Source organism: Stegastes partitus, unplaced genomic scaffold (assembly GCF_000690725.1).
Source record: "Stegastes partitus isolate 25-593 unplaced genomic scaffold, Stegastes_partitus-1.0.2 Scaffold875, whole genome shotgun sequence".
In the NCBI taxonomy this organism is placed as follows: domain Eukaryota; kingdom Metazoa; phylum Chordata; class Actinopteri; family Pomacentridae; genus Stegastes; species Stegastes partitus.
The window spans coordinates 197,633-217,961 of NW_007578606.1; the positions used below are offsets into that span (position 1 = coordinate 197,633).

The 20,329-nt window shown below is 41.9% G+C and overlaps 1 protein-coding gene across 2 annotated transcripts in view; it reads right to left on the reverse strand.

Moving 5' to 3' along the window:
* Window positions 1-20,329, reverse strand: part of rapgef2b (Rap guanine nucleotide exchange factor 2b) — a 115,172-nt gene that overhangs the window by 48,486 nt on the left and 46,357 nt on the right. For both annotated transcript variants that reach the window (XM_008293335.1, XM_008293334.1), the window contains exons 5-6: window positions 10,654-10,729; window positions 7,418-7,585 (exon numbers count right to left, since the gene is read on the reverse strand). In XM_008293335.1, coding sequence (XP_008291557.1) covers window positions 7,418-7,585; window positions 10,654-10,729 — 244 coding nt within the window. The remainder of the gene's footprint in view (window positions 1-7,417; window positions 7,586-10,653; window positions 10,730-20,329) is intronic.

Below are 20,329 nucleotides of genomic sequence, written 5' to 3' on the forward strand. Positions count from 1 at the left end.
TTTTTTTTTTTACAGCGCTACAGGAGACTGACACAATGCTCATTTCTGTTTACTTAATATGAACGTACAGCAGAATTCTTGGATTAGATTAGCTTAGTGCTAATGACTGCAACCAGGGATAACAGGTAGCCTGGTCCCACCAATCCACATATTGTTGTTTTTACACTCGGGTTATTCTGAGGATTAAACAAAGAAGCTATAACATTACAAGCAGTACGTGTTAGAAGTGCTGGTAGGCAGATTTGCTACCTTTGGACAGTGCAAGCCCCTGTTTCCACTGCTTATGCTATGCTAAGCTAACAAACAACTGAGCTGAGTAGAAGTGCTGTACAGACAAGAGAGCGACGTCAATGTCCGAAAGCAAATAAAAGCACTTCTAAAATTTTTTGAAACATCCACAAATCGGCACTTCTGACAGCTACATTCAGTAAAAGGAGGTTGAAGTTCATGCCAAAGTGAAGCTGTACATCAAAGCAACCACATGCACTTCAACTCTGTGAGATGTGATGGAAACTGATTTTTCGAGACCAATGGCAAACTCTAATATATGTACATCAATTTTATTTCAAGAGTCCTCAAATATCAATACTTCTCAAAGAAACTGACAACATCCTCATCTGCATCTGCCCGTCCATGTATATATTAAAGCAATCAACACGTCGTCGGTAGATGAGTGAGCAATGTCATTGCCAAGGACACTCCAACAGAGTACACGACTGCTGATGGACACATTGGCTGTTTGGGATTAAACCTGTGACCTTCTGATTACAGCTCGGCCCCACTAACCACCAGGCTGCCTGGGTGGAGGAAAAGAGTAAAAGGAGTATTGATTGCCTGCCTCCCGCTGCTTGTATAATTATAGAACATCTGTTTGGGGCCTTGGATGTCCTGCTGGCCACTGACAAAACCCAGAGGAGAAATATCACTCATCTGCTCAGAGAGTTTCGGGTGTCTAAAGAGGGCTGAGGAGGAGTTCATAGAGAAGGCCGGAGAGTGGCTAAAAGGGCAGGAAATTGTTAAAAATTTGCATTGGATAAAATCGGCGGTGTGGCGTTCAGTAAACGTCGGGCCTCGACTGCAGCCGCGTCGACATTTCATTTCAGAGTGAGTGACAGACAGGATCTGCACAAAGACCTTAAGTGAGAGGCTGAGTGAGAGATCAGAGGGAAAATCTGCGTGTGCATGTGGCTGCTGATATTACAGGAAGAGATAGCATGTGTGAGATAAAGTGCAAAATGGAGAGCAACTGAGAAATGGAGATTATGAACCTTTAGCGAGGGAGAATATAGAAGGATCAAGTGTGTGCGTGTGTGTGTGTGTGTGTGTGTGTGTGTGCGTGTGTGTGTGTGTGTTCGTGTGCGTGTGCGTGTGTGTGTGTGTGGCAGTCTATTCTGAACAAGGCACACAAGTGTCAACTCACTGCTCCGAGCACACAGGAGGCGTGTGTTGAATCCTAAACACTGCTCTCTTTCACTGCCCTGATTTATCTACGGAAACAAAATGCATGTTTATATCGCTATCTTCTAAGCTTTGTTGCTAATGAGGACAAACTATAAATTACCTGATATGTTCCTTCCTAGGTAGTTTAGGTGAGAGCACTGACTGCATGTTGCGTAACATTTTCCATACCAAGCGCATGACCTCCTTTAGATGTATGAAGAAAAAAAAACTTTGCTCATAGTGAAATAGAGGTGAAACAGAGGAATGACTTACATAAGGCCTTAAATCAAAAGCTTTCAGTGTTACCCAACAAGGAGAAAAAAATAGGTGTGGCCAGTGACTCTGACAATAAATCAGAGCAGCGTGTTAGAAGTAAAACCCAGACTGCCGTCTTTCACCTTCAAAATATTGCAAAGGTCAGTACATTTCTTTTCCTGGAGGAAGCAGCAACACTAATGCACGCGAACACAGGAAGCCTGCATCTCTGTAATGCACTGCTACCTGCACTGGTCAAAAAAAGACAATTTACTCGACAGTGTGCCCAACTTTAAATGCTGCCCACTCAGAAGTTCAAACATGTCACATTCATTTCATGTTGTATTTTTTTGTTATTAACAGCTTTCCCCTTGTTCAACTTTTAGATGTAACTGTAAATTAGAAAGTCAGATTTTTCTGATAGCTCCAAAATCTCGCACTTAAAGCAGGGGTTGCAGACATTCAGGCAGATTTGGAAAATATACACATATTATTGCACTTGATTCCTGTTCTAAGCCCCTCCCACCAGACGAATATGCATTTCAACTGCACAGAGACAGCCACGCTTAAAGAAAACATTCATTTGTGACTTCACACAGGATTCAAACTCCGCACTCGACTGTCTCACCCCAGCCTACTTTAACCACAGACTTTGCTGCTCTTCATTCATTCTTACCTGCTCTGGATGAAAAGACCTGTGATTGGCTAAAATCTCCTGTCACTGGGTAGATTTTCTAAACTCTAAGACGTGAACCAAGACGAGGTATAGAGTCTTGTTTTCTCTCAGATCACCTAAATTACATTCTGCTAAAAGGTTATTATAGAATCTTTAGCCAATGATGCCAAAAAAGTCAACTCCCGCTTTAACTCAAACAACTCCAATTGTAACCTAATATCAAAACAATTAGCCTGTAACAATACAAGCAGTTTCACAGTGTGAATACTCGCAACTTCTCATAGTAGGAATCATTCCAGTCTATACCATCAAATATCACATTACTTGTTGCAAAAACAGCTGAGTCAATCAAAGCTTTGCAGGTGGGATTAAGAACGGATTTCATCCTCCTGCATCAGAGGCAGGAAAACGGTGCATGAAACTGACAGCGACAGTGGATGAGACTGACACTGATGTACAGGGAACAGATATGACGAAGCCTAAACCCACACATTTCCTTGATCAACTTCCCCAAACCGCAAGCCCGGACCAGCTTCTGCGTCACCTGTAAATTACGTCAACCGGACAAATCACTCTCAATTGGTTGGGGCAACAAAACATCCTTTTATAACGCATGATAATATAATCAATGAAAGAGAAATGGCAACTCGTGGATTATATTACTTCAAAGGTTCATTTTAAACAAACCCTTCATGTCCTCCGATGACTCATATCCATCACAAAGATGACAACACTTCATGCCGAGCTCTGAAACAGCCACGCAAGTGATCAATGATCTAACAGTGCTTGAAACTGCTGGCGGTTCTAGAAGGATTACAAAAAAAACAAACACATAATTCCACTGCCCTCCTTAATCTCTGTTTTTTAAAGCACAGTGTGTGTTATTACAATAGTTCTTTCTAATTCAGGAGTAAGCTGCTTTTTTTAATTCTATAAAAAGTGGTTTACTTAAATAAAATCACTGACTGGTTTCAAACTTCATCACCTAATGGAGCAGTACATGTACGATTAATTCCACCTAGGTCCTCCAAGTGATAGTAATAGGTTCAAATAAAGCCATTCATTTCAATAGTGTCTGCATTTACTTGTCCAAGAATAAATGCATGATGTTTGAATCATAACAGCCAAATAATATTCACTTAATATACATAATAGGTCTGCTTCAGATTGTGGAGAGTGTGTGTGTACGTGCATGTGTGTGTGTGTGTGTCAGCGCTCCCACTGGGAGTTTCAGTACTGGGTTAGCATTACTTTTTATACTTTAGCTATTAAGCTGCCACTCTCAGGAGTAACTTACAATGACTGGACACGTTCGCTGTGTTGCTCAGGGACAAGAGAAGCTCACACAGCTGTTTGCAGACACTCGGTGACCTCGGAGTTACAGAACAATCTCTCACTAACAATGAAGGCCACTGCTGCTGCTGGCAAAGCAAAGCATTAGCTATTTCAGGATTTAATGCTGCACCAAGGATGGTGGCTGGCAATGGTACAGGACATCCCGTCATGCTCGTTGAGGAACCATAATAGAGCTTAACCATTAAGTTTTAAAAGGAGGACAGTCACTCTGTACAAAACAAATAAATGAGTGTGAGATAAGCCCGCTGTCAAATGGCTGAAAGTAGTGCTCCCAATAACTTCTGCCTTCTAGCGACAACTACACGATCAGAGCAGAAATAACATTTGACAGATAATTTTTGCATGTAGGAAAACTAATAACGTATTCCAGCATTGTAGGACAGATAATATATATAATATACTGTATACTAAGAGATAAAAGACGTTTTAGTGCATTTGAAGTGTGACCCCAAAACAAAAAACTATGTAAACAAAATAATCAGTCTAGGGCTGAAAAACACGATGATTTTCAATATTTTACTTAATTATTGTATTACTCCTGGTTTATAAACCTTCAAAAAAAAAATCAATAAATCAGAAATATATAATTTTTGATTTCTCAACCAGCCCATAACCCGATAACATTTACAAGAACTGCACTAGTATCTATCTTTCTATCTATCTGATGAACCTATGACTAAGGAACGTTTCGCACTTTTGCATAAAAATTGGCTTAAATGAATCATTCATAATCGCCTTTTTTTCTATTGGGTGCTCCACTAATCATTACAGCTTTGGATTAGTAGACTAACTGTTTGATATAAACTATTTTGACATGTCAAACATCCTGCAAAATGAGCACTTCCAGCTTCTCAAATGTGAGGATTTGATGCCTTTTTCTGCTTAAGGTCTTTGTGAAATGAATATATTTGAGTTTTCTGGTAAGACAAACAAGTCTTCACATCAGCTGAAGCTCTGGGAAGTTCAGACGGACATGATTCACTGTCATCGGACAATTTAGAAACAAAACTATCAAAAAGTAACTAAATAGATTCATCAACTATGACAATTATCATCTCAGCCCTACAACAATCTCTTTTGTCTGCAGTATTCCTCACATTAGAACAGCTTTGAAGCCCTCAGATCAGCAAACCCGGGCATGCTTTCGTACCTGTCCTCACATTTGCCTTTATAGCAGTGACTAAGATGAATTAAAAACCTTGCCGGCTGAAAAGATTTCCTTTCTTCAATTCAAAGTTTCTCCTTGCTGCATTTCTTACCTTCTAAATATGCCTCGGGGAAGGAGAGAAGAAAATCTGAGCGGTGTCTGGCATTCTAAATGCTGGAGATTAGCTTGCTATGTCAGCTTAGCATCCGCCCAGATTCAGCTTCTCTGTCACTCTGCTCCCCTCCACCCCTCTGTCAGCAGCAGCAGCAGCAGCAGCGGCGGCGGCAGCAGCAGCAGCAGTAGTGTACTGCACTCTTGTTAAGTTAGCTCCCTTCCCTACTGTACTTCTAAGTGCACTCGAGCAGAGCCCATTTGGGACTGCTGGTTGCCATGGCGCCCGCTCCATCCTTCCCACAGGAGCGGTACCAGAGCGAGGAGAGTTGAGTGTGTGACAGGAGATGTCGGGCCATGAGAAAGTTCAGTGCAGTCTTTTGAATCAAAAACACAGTGTGTCTATTTTGGGAAACAGGGTGGGGCTGGATGGAGGCGGGAGGAAGATGACGCTCGCTGCATTTTCCCATTTTAAGTGCGATTGTTTCACAGTGTTCCAAGAGAAACCGGGTACACTGACAGAACACCCAAGGGAGCGTCAGGAATGAAGGGAATGCAGTGAAATTGTGCAGAACAGGGGGAGAAAAAAAAAAAACTGTGTGTAACAAATGCATGCTGGGTATTTGCATCATTAGTGTGAAAATGCTTTGCTTCCTATTCCCAGGCAAAGAAGGCGCAAAGGGGAGAAGGTCTGGTGCAGCACAACGGGCAGCTAGCTCTCTGCTCTGGAGTTGAATCGCCACACATGGGTAAGGTCGACACTTTATACACCACTGTAATTGGATCAGACTTTAAAAAGTCAGAGGAGCACACAACAGTTTCCTTTATAATTTTTCATTCTATGCATCATCTTTATTATTCTGAAATCTGCAGTTTGCCTGTTTGTCTGGGCTCTGACATGCAGCATTAAATCAAGAGAAGCATTGTATTGTCTAAGAAATGTATCAAATATAAATCATTTAGCGCTGGTGATAAAAAGAAAAAAAAATCCATCAACACCAGCCCTACTGTTGAGTATGTAAATGAGAGTATACAAGAATAGAACAGCTGTAAGACTCATGAAAGGAGACACCATCTGACCCTCTCTCCCAAGAACAACATTTTCCTTTTCCCAAACTCTCCTCTTCCTTCATTCTCCCTCCCTGCACAGCTCTACATCTAACAATGAGAAAATGTTGTAAATATCAACTGCTGCTCTCATGAAATGTGCTGCAGAATTGTCAAAAAATATCAAAGATTATGCTAAAAATGTTGAATAATATTTTCTTGAAAACAACATTTAAAATGCCAGGATCATTTTGGAACAATTTAACATCGCTAGCTCTCCTTTAAGATATAAGTCAGTGCACCTGAACCTGAGATATTGTCTTGTTTTGTCTGTTTCCCTGTCAAAAGGTGGCACCTGCATTATCCACACTGCAGCGCGACCTTCGAAAGTCCGGTCAGAGATTCGGGCAGTCTTGAGCCGATATCCTCGAGCGGTAACGAGGAGTGAGTCACAGAGGTCTGGTAATCTCACAGTTCTCTAACTGCACACCCCCAGATTTCACTTTCAAACTTCTTCAGCCCAAACTGACACTAAAAACATATAAACACACTTTGTAAAACTGGTTTAAGAAGCAGCTCGTTATTAAAGAACTTCTCCCTTGTTAACTGGTTCAACTTGTTTCTATATCATCCAGGGGCGACAGCAGCACCCAGTGCTACAAACACCCAATGAGAGGCACTTATCTAACAACGGTCTATGAAAATGACTTGGTCAACAAACAGCAGCACTTATTCATGCAGTTGGCTTTAAATGGCACATTGTACCTGCAAAGCAAAAGGTTGAAACATTTGGCTTTCAATGCGGATGTACACTCAAATTTTGCTTCAGAATATCTTGCATGTGTCTCTGGAGTGCAAGAAACAAAAGTGCAGACAAACAAGGTTTCAAGTAGGCAGCAGGTACAGCACAGACAAACCCAGATGCTCAACTAAGTACAAAAACATTTATTAAAGAGAGGATGGAAAAACACACACACACACACACATAAGTCAGCAGGAGCTATAAACATTGCACAAAAGTGTAGCAACTCTGTGCTAGCAAGGAAGGGTAAAACAACAATTAAACACTACGGGGGGGTTAGGACAACAGGCTCAAAGCGCACCTTGTGTTTCCCCAGAAAACAAGACATCACAGTGCAACAACCTACAACCAAGGGTCAGCTAAGGCCACCAAAGAGACACAAAACACAAACTCCATGTAACAGGGAACACAAATTTTCTGCTGCGACTCGAAGCGGGAACGAACAACAGACTCGGAAGAAGAAGCTCGACACACAAACAAGAGCGCAACATGGCAACGGAGCAACGCTGAGCCGCCTCTGGAGCACACAGCGATGCCCCACAGCGAGGGTAAACACAAAACTATAGCGCCGGGTGCAACTCACCGTGTGGTATCCCCGGGCTATGGGCGGCTTTCCGGTGGGGTACGGATCCACGGTGTCGATGATTGTCTGCCTCTCCCCTTTCTGGTTGATCTTCCGAAAGCGCCGCCGGGACTGTCTGTGCGAGGCTTGCCGCTGAAAGTACTCCTCATTTTCATCCATATAGTCCACCTGGAAATGATAGGAAAGGGAGGGAGGCAGAGAGAAGGGGAGTGACGGGCTTCGTCTTCATTCACACCCCACCACCCCCCTCAAAAAAAAAAAAAAAAATCCTCCTCCTCCTCCTCCCCGCCTCCCACCCCTCTTATTGCGTAAAAATAGAAGTGTGTGTGGGCTGCTTGATGCACACCTACGTCAAAGGGTGCTCACAACACAAGAAGAGAGGCAGAGAGAAAGAATCAGAGGGCTGAGCGAGGAATTTAGATGGAAGGAGTGAGCTAGAGAGAGAAACGAGCGATGGGGAGAAAACGGACTGACAGGCAGCGATAAACAGAGATGGAGCCTGCCGGAGTACAGGGTAAATGCAGAAACAGAGATACTTAACTGTCTCTGTTAAACATATTAACCACAATGAAATTACATGTTAACACAAGATAAAATCCATGTTTCCATTTTTAATGAACTGGGAGGAAGGGAAAAACATTTTCTATGTGGAAACTGGCACAGGATGCCTCTTTAACGTAGCATCATTGAAGTCATATTCTACCAGTCTTGTACGATTTTTCTAGTTAAACACTACTTAAATGCTACCATGCTGCTGCCAGGCGACTTTGGGTCATGATGGAATGACATATTTGAGTTTTTTTTTTTTTCCTTTCTGTTTCAGGGGCCCATTCCTCCTCTCCGTTCGCTTACTACTTTCACTGTGGCTTCACATTTCACAGCGCTCAGCCTTTGGGATTACACCACTAAAATCTCTCTCTGCCTTACCAACTGCTGCCATGACAACGGCGGCGGAGCTGTGTATGAGTGAGAGCATAAGTGTGATTGTGTGTCTAATTGCAAATCTCGCAGCAATGTGAACCTGCATGTGTGTGTGTGTGTGTACAGTACGGACACGTGAGTAACTTCCATTTCAGACGTGTTCGTGCATGTGTGAATCTTTGCGTGTGTGTACTATAAACTTGTCGCATGTATTGGTCTTCCAGCAGCACAAAACTCTGCTTGGTAATTATAGGTTAGCACCAATAATAGCAAATGGGGTAAGGCCACAGAGTGTCTGCAGCGAGCAGAAGAGAAGGGTGGTATTATTGAGGGGTATGTGTGGATCTGATAGGGGTTTGGTTAACAGAGGCCCCTCATCTACAGCACACACTCACGGAGACATAGCAATTACAGCAACTGAAAAGGAGATGTACTGTGACTGCAGCCGAGCCAAACAGCTGTTATTTTATACTGAGACGATCTGGGTTACAGTTGATGTCTCGCGTTAAAATAAGAAGACAATAGGGCCGATTTGTACGTGATAGAAATGGTGGCGGAGGCTGTGTGTTTGTACACGTGTGATGTTAAGGTGGCCGAATCCAGTTCTAGAAACCAAATCAACATTGGCATTTTAGTGCTGGACAAATGCCTCATGTCCAACCAAAACGTCGAACCACATTGGCTTCATTTGCCGCAGCGTAGGCAGGTTGAGTGACTAAAGTAAATGACAGGAAAAATATTTGCACAGCTTTGTTTTCTGCCCCTCCACCCACTGCTGACTACAACTGGTCAACAACTGCATGCTAATTATACTTATTATGTTCTTCATGTGTGCCCAGTGGTCGGTTTTCCCAGTTTGCATTGCTTCTTTATCATTCCTACATACCTCATTCAAGGCAAATCAGTAGCAGGTTGTGTTTACTTAACCATGAGCACAAACAGAGCTTCTCCACATATGGTGTACTATATGTCTGTTAGGGTTCTTCTCAACCTAAGATGGTGCTAAGTGTGGATAAAGTTAACTGACTGAAGGCATTGCATGTTCATTAAAAATAACATATTACGTTTTAGCTGGAAGGAACAGTGTCAGTATTTATTCATACAATCGGAATAATTACTCCAATTAACTCATTACTCTACTGACAAGAAAAAAAATCTAAAAAGTTTTGGAAATATCTGCTCTTCTCTGTCTTGTGTGACATTAATCTGAGTCTTATCTGCATCATAAAATAGTTGCAGCTCTATATAACCCTGTGGTTTATGCCAGAATCAATTTTTGCCAAAACATTCTTCGGTCAAAACTCCAGCAGAGTTGCAATTCAATTTTTCAGACCTCATGTTGAGTCACATTTTAGCCTGTAATGTTCAAGGTCAACCCATCTGATGTAGTGTGTCATCAAATATACAGACCTGAGGTTGCAGCAAGCGTACAGCTGTTTAAATGTATCATCTTTGCTTCAACAGTGGTATATTGTGACCCACTGCAGAACTGCATCTGTTGTGGCGTGCGGGCCTCTGAGGGCCTCTGCTCAACAGATGACTGTACTGTGCTGCTACTTCAGCTTCTGTGCCAGATGGGAATGATTTGCGTTCAACAATTTTTACTTTTAGCCAACATTTGGTTTACCATAAAGCTGCACAAGAGCCCCGACCACTCTTTGACTCATGTATAGCCCATATTGCATCAGCAAAAGCCTAGTTTATTACAGCTGTGCACAAATGCTATTGAAAATGTCAAAAATGGGCACTTACATGATTAATACAAAACATCATCAGCTCCCAAGGATGTTATTTCAAATTACAGCAACACTCTATTGTGGGTATCATCGTTTTGGTGATCCATAAGGGTTTTTAATAGATGATGAAATTGCAAAATCAATAAACATAAGTTTTCTTTCTTCTAACAGTAAAGACAACTGAAGCCAAGCTCTTGTTTTTTGATCCCAGTTTATATTGAAGCCTGAATAGAGGATTTATTTTAAATAGGGAACGAAGAGTGCAATTTTGAACTTGTTAGTATAGAAAAGAACCAGAGTTTGACCTCAGGGGCACTCTGTGAAAGGTCAAAAACACAAAATGGATGTCATAATTTTGTTTATAAGTGATAGAAAAATATCACGTGTAGCAAAATGTAATTCTCCGTTCTCTTTTTTTATTTCCTTTTTTTTTTTTTTTTGATTACACAACAGAAAAGCTTTGTAAAAACAATAATTACTATTCCATTTTTTTGTGCTACGAGGTGCGTCTGTGTGTGTGCATGTATGAAATAATGCCTTCGACACTGGTGTGCTAAAAGCCTGAAAAATGGGACTCACCACAATCATCTCTGAGGGTTCCAGGACGATGCACTCACATCCGCGTCGCAGGCTGCCTGCTGATCGCTTCCCAAAACTAAGAAAAAGAAAAGAAGACAAACAAAAAAAATTAAGAGTTAAGGTTGATCTAAAGCCAGCTAAGTTCAGTCCTGTTTGGGTGTTTTTCCAGGATGATCTATAAGAGCAAGGCACCTTGACATATTTCTGTGGAGTTCTGACTCTCACAAAGGCAGCTATAAGGAACTGAAAGATCATGTAAATGTTTGTGCGAGTCTATACGTAAATTTTTCTCCAACATTTTAAATATGCACTACGGAATTTCTGTATGAAACGTCAAACAGAGCAGCATTGAATGGACAGGTCCTCCTTTCAGCTGTGACCCCTCCCCTCTGAAGGGAAACACCCGCCTCTGGAAAAGTCCACTTTCGCGACGTCACAATTTATACAGTATGCCTCGCTCTTAATGAGGGGGGAAGCAGGGAATATTAAAAGCAGCAGAGACTGAAATGTCTCAAAGACGGCGAGCAGCCATGGAAACTCTGAGCATGAGGAGACCCGATTTGTGGGTTTGGTGAAGAATGCCGTCTTTGTCCAGATGTAGAGACACAAGGACTTCCTTGTTTGTTATTTTTAACATCTATCGATTCACAATGTGACCCACATCTTTCAATTGTTCTGTAAGATAAACCCAAATGACTGCAAAAGCACGGACCTCTGTTGAGTTTATGTGCCAGTAACGTGTTGTTTTGCATTATTTAGATTTCAGAGATAAGTCTATGCAGCAGAAAGTGAGTCGTTTATAATTTACATAAAGGTGGCGTGGTTGCTGAAATTCCAATTTTAGTTTGTTTTACCCCCAGATCCTTACAACTGATGTGATAAGTTGATCCAACAGAAAATTAAACATCAATAAATTTGATAATTGATCATTTAAATTAAGTAATTTCAAAGCAGAAATGTATAAAATCCACTGTATGGAGCTTTTCTTCTCTGAGAGTAACATGAATGTCTTTGGGTTTTAGTCACCATTGGCAAGGTCTCTCTGTGCTATTCACATGCAGTTTTAACTATTTATTGAAATTAATAGAAAGAATAATAAATCCAAAATGAAATGTATTTGTTTATATTACTCACTAATTGAAGAATGAAGACGTAATTATCTATTTTCTATTTTATTTCTTTAGAGCTGCTGTAATCAGTTGCAGTCATTCAAAAAATATTAATCTGCAACCACTTTGACTATTCTGATCACCCATGTCAGTGCTTTTTCCAAGCAAAAACAGGAAGCAATTGCAAGTTCCAGCCTTTCAAACATGAAGATTTGCTGCTTGTCCTAATTATACATATGAGAAGGAATGAAATACATGTCGGTTTTGGCCTGTTGGTCAGTTAAAATAAGAAATTTACGGACATTGCTTTGGATTCTGGAAAGTTTTAATGTGTGGTTTTCACAAGATCACAAATAATATATGTACATATTCTAAAGGATTTAGATTAATTAATACTGGTTGCAGCCAATGTTCTTTCAGTGTTGTATAACTGGTATTTTTTTGGCTCAACTGTGTCTCCTAGTGAGACATTCAGTCGATACCTCTTGAACTTCACTGTATGACTGATACAAACTGAGTAAGTCGAGGTGTGAAAGTTCTCCTCAGTGCCCACAGATAAAGTGAGCAGTGAGTAGTGGTGTGTGGCTACCTGCGCTGAGGCTATAGAGGTGGCAGCTTTCATCAATCACCCCGACAGGAGCCGGCCTCAGGCACAGCATGGCCTAAATGCTTTGGAGCCCTGGGCTTGTGGCTACATGTTTCTGGTACAGCTTGGTCAGGCTGGGAAATAAACACCAGCCAGCTGCAAAACGCTGGTGACACTCTACCTGCCACTTTGGCAAAGAGCAAATAATGATGTCTGTGGTGCCTTTTATTTTCCAGTCAATTTAGCTGGCTTGGCTTTTTCCTTTCTTCCTCCTTTCACAAGCCTTTGTGAGGTTTTTTGTGTTTTTCCTCTTTTGTCAGCCGTTCTGTTGTTTCTCTGCCAGAGCTGCAATTTTGCTTGTCCAATTTGTCAACTTTATGATTCGAATAACTCCATGGAAGTTATTAGACAGTTAACTATTGCTGAGAAGCATAAACTGAATTCAAAAACAGCTCGAGTGAGTGGCCTGGGCCACTGGAGGCTGGTTCGGTAACGGCAGCCAGCGGGTTAATGCTGATTGTTGCTGTTTGCTTTGCCCGAGCCTCTGTTTAATGCTCTCAACTCTGCTTGTATCCCTGACATACACAAGCCTGAATTCCACCACAGGGCCAAACAGAGCTACAGACCAGAGAGCTTAGTCAGTATTTTCACTCACGTCCTCCCAAGAAGACAAACGCTGGAATTCTTTTGCAACTTATTTCCAGAAAAGATGATTTGTCAGCTGGACGGCAGCTTCAGAGGAACGAATGACTGCTTTTGATCTGGTGTTATGGACGTTTGGAGTCAGTATCGGCTCTGATCCTGTTGAGCCTCCCTTGGCTCGTTCTTCTGTAAGAAGGGAGTAGTGATTCCGCCCATTACCCGTCACAAAACACGTTAGGCCACCAAATGCAAACAGAAAAGTGACATGTTCAATCGTGTTCCTCCATTACATTCCTGACATTAGTAATCCAATCCTCCATTTTGCAGGAGGCAAATGCCACTGGCAATGTGAGATATTAAAGAACGGATTATTGGAAGTGGAGAGTGGGCGTGTGGGAGGGTTTTTTTTACTAACACAAAAGTGTCTTGTTTGGAGATTAAAGCCTCCACTGCTCTATGACTAGTCCTGAGCAAATATAAAGTACAAGACCTGCCAAATGGGTAATGTATATTAGGAAACAAACATATTATATCTTGACAAAACATCTGTTTTTCCCACCCAATGCTTGGAAGGACTGCAGCCTGGGCCTCTCTGCAGCAATCAACACTGTCGCACGGCGCACACTGCGAAGTTTGACCCATGCAAATATTTAATTTTTATTACCTCTGCTAATGATGCTGAAGTCTGTGCTCAGACTACTTGCAATGAATAATTTAGCACCGAGGAATTCAGGTCCACATGTTGATGTAAGGTTGTGTGTTTCTTTCCTGAGAACTGCAGTGTATGTTGGCTGATAAACTTACAAAACCAGATAAGAGGACACGAAAAGATAAGAAAGGTGTCACACGCTTGAGCAGGTATGCAACTCTTTCGTAACAGACCAGAGAACCAAACAAAGATTACCGCTGCCGTGCTTCCCGTGCCAAGTGCTTCTACGCTCGCTGTGTAGCTGCACAACATAGTGTTGAGAAATCCTTATCTTTCCTTTATTTTACCTTCAATGAAAACTCCCTCGACAGAATCATTTAAAAGCATAACATACAGTATAGAAATGCGTACGACAGAAACGACCCAGAAGAAAATGAAACAACACAAAATCTTGAGCAACACTTCACATTACGTGGTTTACATAACTTCTTCTTTTTTCTTTGGAAGCTTAAAAAAGCCTCTGAGTCAAATTAACAAGCAAATTACACAGATAAAAGTGAACCTTTGCTCTATCCAACTTGGTCAAACCCAAATTTTAGAGCCTCACATCAATCAAAGTACGATGTTAAGGTTGAAACGTCCCTCTATTCATCGTTCTTTGTTACTGAAGTGAAACGAGCCAAAAACATGAAAAATAGATCCTGAAAAAACTCTCCCAGGTTTGACTTATATTCTGTCATCAGACACCTCAGCTGGTTTCAGACAGGGAGCCGGTATCTCATTTTCAAATTAAACCCTGAAGCTCGTCTGACTGACATCTCCCCTGTGTCGGCGGCCTTGCATTCCCCCTTCTGTTATACAACAAGCCTGGGCGTCTGGAATGTCATTCCACATGCATCACCAGCCTTTCGCTCTGCCAGCCCGGCAGCCCACCGCCACAGCCTCACCTCCATCCTGCAGTCTGTGTGAACCAGTGCAATCCCTAATCTGCACCCCTGGTCTGAGCTGGAGGATGAAGGTGGAGGGGAGGAGGACAAGAGGCGGGGGTCTCCTCACTCTGTTAAGCTGTTTAACTGAGTAAGTGGTGAGAGGGCACACTGGCTTTTTTAACCCATCAGACCCCTTAAGAGGGACAAAGATTAAACTCCCTGGTTATGCAAGACTCGAGACCCAGCACAGGGACAGAGGGAAGTTGAGGTCAGAGGAGGGAGGAGGACAGGAGTCTCAAGAGTGACGACTGTTGAGTCAATGAAAACCGCATCCGAGCTTAAAGCGTTTACCAACATGCTGTCAGAGCTGCAGCTGACCGTCCAACCATCTCGTACCCTGCGAACATAACCGGAATTCCTTGGAGTACCAGCGTGGTCGCACCACACGCATACCCTAAACCTTTGCCCTGTCACTTCGGAAATAGAAGCTGACACCGCAGCCGAGAATGTGCGATTGACTCGTGACTTTTGGCTCCCGAAATACAACTTCACTGACATTGTAATGGCAAAGAGAAAAGGGCGCCGAAGTACAGAGAGCTAAGAGAAAGAGAGCAACTACGCTAGCCGTTCTCAACTTTTTCCTAGACACATCAATCAATCACCGCTGCGTCTATCATCCATTTCTAACACGTTCCGCCCGCAGCAGGAGCTCCATCTTTGTTTTGGTTTCAAAGTTGCCAAAAAGTTGTGTCTAAGCCCCCCAAACATGAAGAGCGCACACCCCTTTCACTGGCAGCGCACTCCTCGCACTGACAAACCCCGAAATAACATCAAAGTCATGTTTCACATTCCAGACTTGAAGGTTTTACCGCAACCAGCTCCCGGCTTGGAGAAGAGTCAGATTTTTAAATCACAACCAAAAAAAAAACACAGGAGTTTCTAGGCACAGCTGTAGTGAGCCATATACTGGTTTTGTTTTCAGCTGCAAAGAGTTAGTTGCTGCTGAAGTCTGGACACTCACCCCTGACACGCCAAACTGCTCCCAGAGTGACACAGCCACCTGATTAGATAACAGGACCCGCTCCTTCTAAAATATCCCCGCTTTTAGTCCAGAGAAACGCTCCAAGTCCCGAGGTTTTGGTGTGACTGCGGCATATCGTCCTGCACACACCCCAGTGCTGCTGTCTGAGATTTGTGAGTGAGAATGGGAGTGTGTGTGGCTCTGAACGTGTGTGTGTGCGGATCAGCTTCTGTCCAATGGCTCTGCCCCTTTCCTCCCTCCCTCTCGCAGTGTAATGTGGTGCGTTGACTACAGCCAGCATTCCAGCGTACGACTCACTTCCTGCTACAGACTGAGTGAGAGGGTGGACTGTGTTTGTGCCGTGGGGGGGGTGTGGTGAGGGTAGGTGTGGACAGCTGATCCGTCCCTTATGGCAGAGGTTACTTACTGTATCCAGTCTGTCAGTTTTAAGTCAAGTCGACTGAAATCTTTTAATTACTGACTTCGGATTCATTTTAGCTTATGGTTACAAGTACAAGTCTTGACATATGTGTCGCCTAAATGTCTAGTTGTGGTTTAGAAGCTTGATTGCTAGCTTTTAAAAATGCCTTCTTTCTCCTCTACTTTAAAATTAGATGAAACTGTGCTTTTATGTTTTTTATAGGTCTCTGTTGAGTCACATGGTCTTCTATATGAAAATTTAAACTCCTAAAACCATAGACTGTATATAAAGATGGATGACCCTCTGTGACGTCACTCATGAGTAGCATCAAGTTTTGAAGTTGACTCCAGCCGGCAGTAATTCGTACCTCCTGACACTCAGATAATCCGAAAACGAGCAAAGAGGTGGAGCGGGAGAGAAGCAGCGGCAGGTCGTACAGACATCTCTGGGCCACGGACTGTCTGTGATGGTGCTCAACTGTCAGTCAAAGTGGTCACACCCTTAACCCTCTGAATCCCTAAAGCCAAAATTACATCGTTTATCAGAGCCCCACACTGTCGAAACAGTTCACAAGGTTAATGATGCATAATTTTAAGCATTAACCCAAATTTAAAGGGTGACTTACACACAAAAGTGAGAGTTCTGACAGCTTGTGACCTGTAGCTGTGATTTACCGCAGAGAGACTAAACATCCAGCTGCTTGTTCACCTAATTCATTCATTGAATTCTTTCAGAATTACTGTCAGCTAATTAGCATACTTCCCCTGCACGCACTGTATTAGCTTAAAATGTTCTCTTGGAATACAGATGTTATTTCTGTATTTTTTTATGAGCGACATCAAAATTAAAGCGCTTATTTACTGTAGCGGTTTGCACATGTATGTGGTTGTTAATTTATAAAGGCTACACTTTAAATTTTTGATGTCACTGAGTTTGAATGTACCTACTGTAACTCGCTGTGGACTAAAAGCCCTGCACAATGACTAAATGCAACGTAAAAGAGCTGTTTTATTGAATTTTCTGATACCGTCACTTTTTTTGATTGTGGATCAGGATGGTGCATGAAGAATCTGACTGACAAACTCCTTTACATTTAAAATAATAAACAAACTGGAAGTGGGAACAGAGTAACTAGCAACTATATTTAATGTGAAGAGTTGTTGTCTAAACTTCTCGTTCTAACTTACTTTGCTAAAGACATTTAGAATTGCACTTGAACTGTAGACTTTAGGTACCCTAGAGAGACAATTCTAAAGATATTTATAGTTGGAATTAATGTAGCACACTGTAATATTATAGGTCAAGCTCCAAAAATTCTGGGCTTCCCATAGTGCAGCCTGAATGTGTTTATTTACTCTAAAAGCCCTGGCAGGTAAATGCCCATGTCTTTCGAACTACATGGCCCCAATTATAGTGCAGACTTTCTATTAAAAATGTAAAGCCTCAAAGCCAAAGCCAAGATAACCCTGATGATATAATAAATGTTATTTGGTGGAGTGGCCTCTTTCTGTTAAGTGGGTGACACTCATGTGAATCACCGTCGGCAACACCTAGAAAAATTATTTCTAAAAATGTTCTAAAAAGAGTAAAAGAAGGCTCACTTGGTTGTGAACATAATTTAGCAACTCACACCGCATGAGCGACCACAATCAACATGACCAAAGTGTCAAAAACATGAAGTTCGCATTAGAGTAAGTGTTGTTTCTATCTCAGAGAATTGTATTTAAAAATCACCTTTCAAGCCGTATACTGTTTGTCAGCTTCTGCTAAACGTACAGCACGTCAGCAAAACTGAAACGATGAGAAATCTGCATTTGCACAATTAGTGAATGAATTGTTACCGGATCAGTTTGTCATCTACAGTCACGGATGAGTCTGTTGGCTGTCAAGAAATGATTTTGATCTCTACTGACCTTTTTTCCCGGCGGCTCATACGAGCAAGTGTGATGCAGTTCTTATTCCACTGCTAATTCAAATCCTGGTATGAGATGATTCAGTCAGGAGTTGCGGTTTTGGTTTAGTTCAAAAACATGAGATCTGATGATCGGGGAACTGCTATGTGAATGACCGAAGGTGAAGTCCTGACAGCAGTCTGCTGATAATGAATGCACGCAGCACTGTGGAGGGGAAGTGAAACCAGTTCGGGGTTAATAAAGTGTGTATACGGGTGGAAGTTACAGTTCCATACAGTGGGGGGTTACTGAAACTAAAACAAAAATCTGTCAATGTGTCCTTTCCAGAAAATGTGTAAAGGGAATTTATACAAACAGATAGGTGCCTTACAAGATCTAACTATCTGCAATCCTGTTGTAAAAAGATTGAGAGCTGTCAAAATGACACATCCAATTCTAAAAATATACCCACATTGGCAACTTTTCTGAAGGAAAATTCATCCCTCACACCACCAACAAGTCTGTGTCACATGTCAGAAGATAAAAATCACAAAACTAATCAAGAATTGCCTCAAAGAAAAACCACAATCAGTTCAACAGTTGCAAGACCAAAAGATGTGGGACATCTGGAAAGAAAGTGAACACTGTCCGCAATACGAGGTGTTTTTACTCTTTGGCATGTGACACAGTGGCAAACAACCGACACAACAGATGGTAAAAAGACTGACATGTCCCTTTTCTTTTTCTCATCTCACCCACTTTGACAACTGCTGTGGCATGTTTCCGTGACCAACAGGGGCACAGAGTGTACACAGAGAAGCAAAAGATGAATGTTTATGGATGACTGTATTATTTAATGAAAGTGACAACACTTGACTGACATCCTGAAGTCACTTTTCAGCAAATTAATCATATCTGTGGGTGTGCTGTCACCCTCTGCACATATATATATATATACACACACATATATATATATGAATCCTGCTCATCCACATGCCTCCTTTCTAACAAATGGGGAGGAAGAAGAGGGCCTGTCCTCACTGCAGAGCTTCAATGAACAGTTTCAGATTGACTGTCATTAATAAAACTGTGATTACTGACAGTAGTTGTTGTGCTATGTTAGTCCCTGGAATCCTAACAACCACCGTTTGTCATGAAAGATGCTGTGGATTGAGGACCACCTTTTACCATCCTGTGTCTCTTGACCATATATTTAACAGCACCTACTTATTAGGATTTATTTATTTGGGTTGTACTTGATTTCACACTAGCCTCTGGGTTATATCAGGCACAGAGCTATAGCTTCTTCACCTAATGACTGAGTCATTCATCTTCCCCTGGATCACATCTCACTACAGCTACCAGGGAGGGGAGCAGAGAGAGGGAGAGAAGCACTGAGACAATGATGGAGACATATCAGGTTTTCAACCTTGCTGCCAGTGTAGATATGAACAGCCATTTCTGGGTAGAGCCTGTCTGAAACCCAATTCCACCACATCTTTAAAAGCTTCAGGAAGTCCCACTGGACTCCATTCAGTTCCTCGTGTCACAACCAATTTCCCCTCCGAGCCATTTTGCCCTCACTATTTCTCCTCTTAATACACTAGGTGAGGCAGTGTGGAGGTTTGTTTCTGTAATGAAAAAAACACTAATTCCAAGTATGAAGGACAAAGTTAAACAACACCACAATGGTTTAGGCTTTGAGATGCTGTGAATGAGGAAACTTCTCAACACACATAATATTCAAAGTCATGAAACAGTAAAATGAAGTGATAAGACCGGCACACTGCAGAATGCAGGAACTATCACAGTCATTGTTAACTGAATATAAATATTTCTCCATCAACATTACTGGGAATACAGCCGCACCACTGCTGTGAAGAAAAAAAGTCTTCTTCTTTTTCATCCTTGATCTGAAAATGTACAATGTCATTCAAGAGCTGAGCGAGTTTCATGACCCAGAAGTCCTTGAAACCTCGAATCAGAATGTGTCACTGTGAACGTGTCGTTTCAGAAATGTCTATACCTGTCACTGGGGAAACGGGTCTTGCTGCACAATCCTCAAAAAAAAATTAATACTGCAGCCATACGCACATTAACTGCTTTGATAAAAGCTAAGCTGTGTGTTGTCGCCAGATGTTGGCGGTATTGGCTACGTCACACATGGCTACAATAAACAGCGAAAGACATCAGGGAACAAAACAGTTGTTTGGCAACCACTAAATAACAAAAAATAAAACTGGACATCTATGAGAAACAAAAGGCTTTTCAATCGGTTAAGGTTAGGGAAAGATCATCGCAACATCATTCTACATGTTTGTAAGCTGGGACAGACATTATCCACACAACCACAGGAGGTTGTTGTCAAGAGAATATAAAATATGTTGTTTTAATCATTCTGAATATGACTGGCATGTCAGAATGGAG